Consider the following 6,864-nt stretch of genomic DNA (forward strand, 5'->3'; position numbering starts at 1 on the left):
CTTTTCAACATCACTGTTAATACATATACAGTCCCTGAAATTGTTTGGGAACACTGATACCAATTGCTGACATTGAAATTATGAATCAGCTTTCCCTAATCCATAGAGAGAAGCTTTTTGCACTGAATATTCCTCTTAAGACCTCAAAAGCCATCTCTGTGCATATAATCTGATATATTTCCTGAAAATATACTGGGAAAATGTTAAAGAGTAGCTACATAGGTAATAGCTTCAGGAGATTGATACTAACTCAGAATTAGGCATGTGTCAAATCCACATAACATGCGAAAGCATTATAGAATATGTTCCTCATCCTTATGAACCAGTTAGATTGGCAGTCAAGTTGGACATATTATAAATTAGTACCTAATTTTTCCACAATTTTTTTCTCAACAGAGAATTCAGGAATGGCTGAAGAAAATCATACCATGAAAAGTGAGTTTATCCTGACAGGATTTACAGATCACCCAGAATTGAAGACGCTTCTTTTCTTGGTGTTCCTTGTCATCTATCTGATCACCATGGTAGGGAACCTTGGCCTGGTGATATTGATTTCAAAAGAGCCTCATCTTCACATGCCAATGTACATCTTTCTGGGCAACCTCGCTCTTGTGGATTCTTGCTGTGCCTGTGCCATTACTCCTAAGATGTTAGGGAACTTCTTTTCTGAGAACAGAATGATTTCTCTCTATGAATGCATGGCACAATTTTATTTTCTTTGCACCGTTGAAACTGCAGACTGCTTTCTTCTGGCAGCAATGGCCTATGACCGCTATGTGGCCATATGTAGCCCACTACAGTACCACACCATGATGTCAAAGAAACTCTGCATTCAGATGACCACAGGAGCCTTCATAGCTGGAAATCTACATTCCATGATTCATGTAGGGCTTCTATTTAAGTTAGCTTTCTGTGGATCTAATCACATCAACCACTTTTACTGTGATATTCTTCCTTTATACAGACTCTCCTGCGTTGACCCTTATGTCAATGAACTGGTACTATTTATCTTTTCAGGGTCAATTCAAGTCTTCACCATAAGCAGTGTCTTAATATCTTACCTGTACATTCTCTTTACTATTTTCAAAATGAGATCCAAAGAAGGAAGGACCAAAGCCTTTTCTACTTGTGCATCCCACTTTTTGTCTGTTTCGTTATTCTATGGATCTCTTTTTTTCATGTACATTAGACCAAATTTGCTCGAAGAGGGGGATAAAGATATACCAGCTGCTATTCTGTTTACAATAGTAGTTCCCTTACTAAATCCTTTTATTTATAGCCTGAGAAATAAGGAAGTAATAACTGTCCTGAGAAAAATTATGAAGAAAAAAAAATCTCATGAAAATTGGAAACAAATGACATCTACTGTAGCTTAGTGAATTAGATGTAAGAAACCCTTCCAAGGATTTCCAAGGGAAATTACACAGAGAAAATGCACAAATTATATGTAAAATACTAAAATATATCATAATACAATCAATTTAGGAAGCAATACATATGGTAGAAAATATACAGAAAAGAATAAACTGTGCTAAGTCTTAATTCAAAATAACAAAAATCAAAACCAAATTTTGAATTCATTCAAGAAACAATTTAGCATGTTGACAAGCTCATGGACTATGTCAGCATCAGGGATTGGGATTATCAGCGCCCAAAAAGAAAACAACAAAACTGACAGTTACACATATAAAGGAAAATTCTATTAAACATTTTCAGCCAGTCCACTTTAACTGGAGCATGAGCACTCCAGTTAGGCTAAAAGACTTTAAGGGCATGAGAACCTTTGACCAATGAAATCACTAAACCATGAGAGGCAAAGTTGAAGCAAGTAAATTTTGAGGAAGCAGTTTTAATAGCATTTTGGGCAACACTATAGTTCAGATAGAGGTGTGAGGAAATGAAGGTGTCAACTAAAAGTGATTATTATATTTTCAAGTTAAAGTTCCCTTGGGGTTAAATGATTAAACACAGAATGCCGATTTCAAGAGTGGTTATCTTCAAGGGCGCCTGGGTGGCTCAGTTGGTTAAGCTTCTGACTCTTGATTTCGTCTCTGGTCATGATCTCATGGTTTGTGAGTTTGAACCCCGCATTGGGCTTTGTGCTGACAGTGAAGAGCCTGCTTGGGATTTTTTCTCTCTCTTTCTCTGCCTCTCCCACGCACTCTCTCTCTCAAAATAAATAAATAAACTTAAAAAAAGAGTAGTTATGAGAGAGGGCTATTTACTTCCATGTACGCTCATAAAGATGCCCATAACATAAAGTTCCAGGCAAGTAGTCAAACTTCATCTAAGATTTGAAGAACCTCCATGGTCAGGGAGCTACACTAAACTCCTCTATCTTGAGAGGTGAGGAAGGGGTTCAACAACGAGGACACCACTACATTATACATAGACATGAAGAAAAGCACGATTGTTGAACCATGGATAGGACTTACCTACAATAATAATTCCTTATTTTTTTTCTTTTTCTCCACTGCAAAACCTGAAGTTGTGAAATGTAAGTAGAATTAAATGATCCCATTTATTTTTTTAAGAATTAAAGGATTTTGATGTGACAAAATGAAAGAATAACTTTTATTTATTCAACATAGATTTATTGACAGCTTCTTATGTGGAAGTACTGCTGTAGGTGCTGGGATATATCTGTTACCAAAATATCAGTTTTTTCATCTTCTTAAACAATAGAACATTGCCACGATTTTAATGACTAACTTCTGGATAAAGGAGGACCCGTATCAAAAAGAAAAAAGCCCTCTTCTACCTCTTCTCTTGATGCTCTGAGGTCCCATCTAAATTCCCAAAAGGCAGGGTGTATGGGTGGCTCAGTCAGTTAAGCAATCGACTTCGAGTCAGGTCGTGGTCTCAAGCTACTTCATGGGTTTGAGCCCCGCTGTCAGCACAGAGCCTGCTTTGGATCCTTTGTCTCCCTCTCTCTCTCTCTCTCTCTCTCTCTCTCTCTCTCTGCCCCTCCCCTGCTCACACACTGTCTCTCTCTCAAAAATAAATAAACATTAAAAAAAATAAATTCCCAAAGGCAATTGTCAGGTTGCAGTTATGGTCCAGGCTAGCCAGTCTCTAAAGCTAACTTTGCATGGAAAATCAACATGTTGAGTCTATTTAGAAAAAGTTGTGGGAACATAGATATAGTATTTCCAATCCTCTAATTCACACATACAAAATTATAATCTCTTTGTTTCTATTTGTAACCTCCAAAAAAATCTAATCGAGCCAATTCCATAGAATTAGACATTACAAGATTTGAAATGGAGATGTTTCAAGATTTTCCTGGTTGTTTCTAATTTAAATCCCATCAGTTTAAGATTTTCCCAACCCTACTTCCAACATTCCTTGATTGCATCTAAATGTACAAGTACTTGTTTGATATCATGGCACTGAAGACAGGTGTCATGTTACAGATTGAGCTCTCTCAATCTGTATCCCTCTGAGATGTTTGATCCTCTAACTTTCTGGTGATCTCCTGGTGCCACTTCAGTTTTGATTTCTGCATTCACATCTAGTTCCCAGGCTAGACATGGAAGCGTGATTTCAGCTAAAGCATCTACTTTTTAACTCCACGAAGCTCCTGTCATGTCTGTCAGCTCAGTCTTGCTCTCTCACTCTGCTAATTTCTGAGTAAATTCTCTTGACCACCCTTCTAGGATATCTAAGAAGATGGAAAAACTGGGTTAGAGGTTATTGATATACCCTAGCACCTAACTGAAGGAAAGGCCCACAAGAAGACTGGAGGGCACAATTTTTGTACTTCTGATGACACGTGGTGTAGGCTCAGTGCAGGATTTTGAAAGCTTTCATAGGTCCCACCGGAAGGTTCCTTTTGCCATATATCTCCAAACTTCAATGGGCATTTGATTGTCTCCCCATCTCATTCCTAGAACACCCGCTGGGAATATAAGTCACAGAATCCCATCTCATCAAACACTAATTATTTCTCTCTGACTTTCTTTTTATCCCCCAACTCACTACATCCTTATTTCTAGGGTGATACATTGTACTTGTATTCTTCCTGTCTGGATTTTCAAAGTTATGTTTAGGGTAAAAGCATGTGAGATTCACATTGTTGTGCTCTAATCTTTCCTTAAGTAATAAATCTGAACTGCAAAAGCTACTCTCTAAAACGTCAGAAATGATCACTGGGCAAAACAGAATCACAGACTGTTTTCATCTAAGTACTACTGGTTGTAGAGAGAAAAGTCTCATAAAATTAGGCCTTTTAAAATCTTGGCCAATATTCCATAGTAACCAAAGAAAAGAGATTTGGTTAAGACTTTACTTTAAAAAATAAAACTAAAGCTTATGGAAGTAAATATTTTATCTTATACTTAACCAAACTTCAGTTATAATCACAAACGCATACTAATTTTGCAAAGAATGAATCAAGCATTGTTTTCCCTGGCATTATTTTCCAGAAGAATAAAGTATGATAACCAGATACAACCTTTACTTCACTTTTGGATTCAAGGGCTAATAGTAACAAATGCTAATAATGGAGCAATTTTGTAAAATATCCAAAAGCCTCCCAAGGATCCTTCCTAATTCTTACTGCACAAACTCTTATCCATTCAATCTGTTTTTATTGTCCTGATCCTACCAGGCCCTATTTGTCAATGGGACTTTGTGTTTCCTTCATGCAGGTCTCCAAGAACACATTCATCAACTTCATGAAGTCTACCGCATCTTTCTCAAGGTCATTTCACATTGGATTCGAATAATGTTTACTATATCAGAATATCAGCAAGTAATATATTGGCACCATGGATAAAGACAGTGGTGCTAAGCAGGGACGAATGTGTACAGGGAGATTAACTCCAAGAGTGATTAGTTCATTCAGGGATATTGTGTGTGATGACAATTCTTCCTTCCCTGAGAAAGCATTGTCACCTCAGAGACTTACAAACTGTTACTGTGATAGCAAGAACCTCTGTTGGTTCATCAGTTAATATTGAGGTGTGACCTCATTATGTATACAGAGGTTAACATTTGAGCTGATTTGTAGACATCTTTAACACTTGCAACACTTTCTTTTTTACATTTTAATTATTGGGGTTTTACACCTAATATGCCATTTTCTGTTACCAGCTGACTCCAACTATCCGAGTATTCAGAGTTTGGTGAAATGAAGAATATTTATTCTATACATACACCTCTCAGCAAGTCATTTACTTGCCCTTTATAGACCATTCCTTTTTTAGGATGATTAGTCCTCATTTTCTACTCATTTCCAGCCCAGAAAAATTACTCTGAAGTTGACAGTGCTTGCTGCTTTGGTGCAGGTCTGCCTTATCAGTGAGCCAATTTCACCACATGATTTTTTTTTAATTTTTTAAATTTTATTTATTTTTGAGAGAGAGAGCATGAGCAGGGGAGGGGCTGAGAGAGGGGGAGACACAGAATCTGAAACAAGGTCCAGGCTCTGAGCTGTCAGCACAGAGCCCGGCACCGGGCTCGAACCTACGAACTGCGAGATAAGATCATGGCCTGAGCCGAGGTTGGATGCTTAACTGACAGAACCACCCAGGTGCCCCTCACCACATGATTTTAAATATTGGCTCATAAGTGATGCTGATAAAGTGTCAGAGAAGCAGAATGTAAAATCTGTAGCCCATTCAACTCCAGAAATCATACTTACTGTTAAAAGTTTAGTTCAGTTTAATACCATAACTCTCAGGTTATATTTATAATCTGTCAAAATGGGACTATATTTGCACTGTGTACAGGGGAGAAAAAAAAAAACTCCACGTTTTAGTAGATAACTTTTCCTACATCAGAGCAAATAAAATACCTCCTTGCATACTTGGATGTGCCTGTGTCTTGTATGTCTTTTTTTTTTTTTTTCCAACGTTTATTTATTTTTGGGACAGAGAGAGACAGAGCATGAACGGGGAGGAGCAGAGAGAGAGGGAGACACAGAATCGGAAACAGGCTCCAGGCTCTGAGCCATCAGCCCAGATCCCGACGCGGGGCTCGAACTCACAGACCGCGAGATCGTGACCTGGCTGAAGTCGGACGCTTAACCGACTGCACCACCCAGGCGCCCCTTGTATGTTTTTTAGAAATGTAAAGCTAATATAATGTATTATTCATATTAATTTGAAGTTTTCATTAATTTGTTTATCAAAACAGAATTTTAGCTAAATGAAGACATGATTTTTCTATTTAGTTTTCAAAAAAGGTGAACTTGCTAGTGGATTGGGTTCTTTCATTCCTTGAAAAAATATTTATTAAGATGTCTGTGGCAGCAGCACTGGGCACATGAGGTAGGAAAGGAAGTATACTTTGGTGCAAAACAATACAAATATACAATATAGCACAGTAACTATGTTTATTCAAAACCATTTTATGTATACACTTAATAGATATAGACATAACTTAGTGCCATCTTCCATAGCTCATAAGTCATAAGTAAAAGAGGTTATGTTTTACTACAAACATTTACGTTGTACTGATATCATTAAAAATTTACTAATACTCTATGGATCTTGTAGTTAATGGATAAACAACATTCAAAACTTCAGAAAACTTAATTTTAAAGATAACTTTTAAAATATATGTAACAATTTTCTTTATGATTCTATAATGACCAAGACAAGATTTTTTAAAATATTTCTTAGGGAAATACTTCCTGATTAACATTTCAAACTCTTAAAAGTCAAACATGTCTCATGGACATTAAAAGGACAATAAAGAAATATTATGAACAACTCTATGCCCACAAATTTCATGAAATGGACCAATTCCATGAAATACACAGTCTGCCAAAACTCACACACACACAAAAATAATCTGTATCTTGCAAGCAGAAATTTTATTTTTCGCGAAGTCCAGCTTATCAATTCTTTCTTTTAT

General features: G+C 36.9%; 1 protein-coding gene across 1 annotated transcript; it reads left to right on the forward strand.

Moving 5' to 3' along the window:
* Positions 1-407: 407 nt before the first annotated feature.
* Positions 408-1,490, forward strand: LOC121035796 (olfactory receptor 5K1). Its single transcript, XM_040483647.1, has one exon. The coding sequence runs from the start codon at positions 408-410 to the stop codon at positions 1,374-1,376; it is 969 nt and encodes a 322-aa protein (XP_040339581.1). The 3' UTR covers positions 1,377-1,490.
* The last annotated feature ends 5,374 nt before the right edge of the window (positions 1,491-6,864 follow it).

Source organism: Herpailurus yagouaroundi, unplaced genomic scaffold (assembly GCF_014898765.1).
Source record: "Herpailurus yagouaroundi ecotype Mexico unplaced genomic scaffold, PumYag 162, whole genome shotgun sequence".
Classification (NCBI taxonomy): domain Eukaryota; kingdom Metazoa; phylum Chordata; class Mammalia; order Carnivora; family Felidae; genus Herpailurus; species Herpailurus yagouaroundi.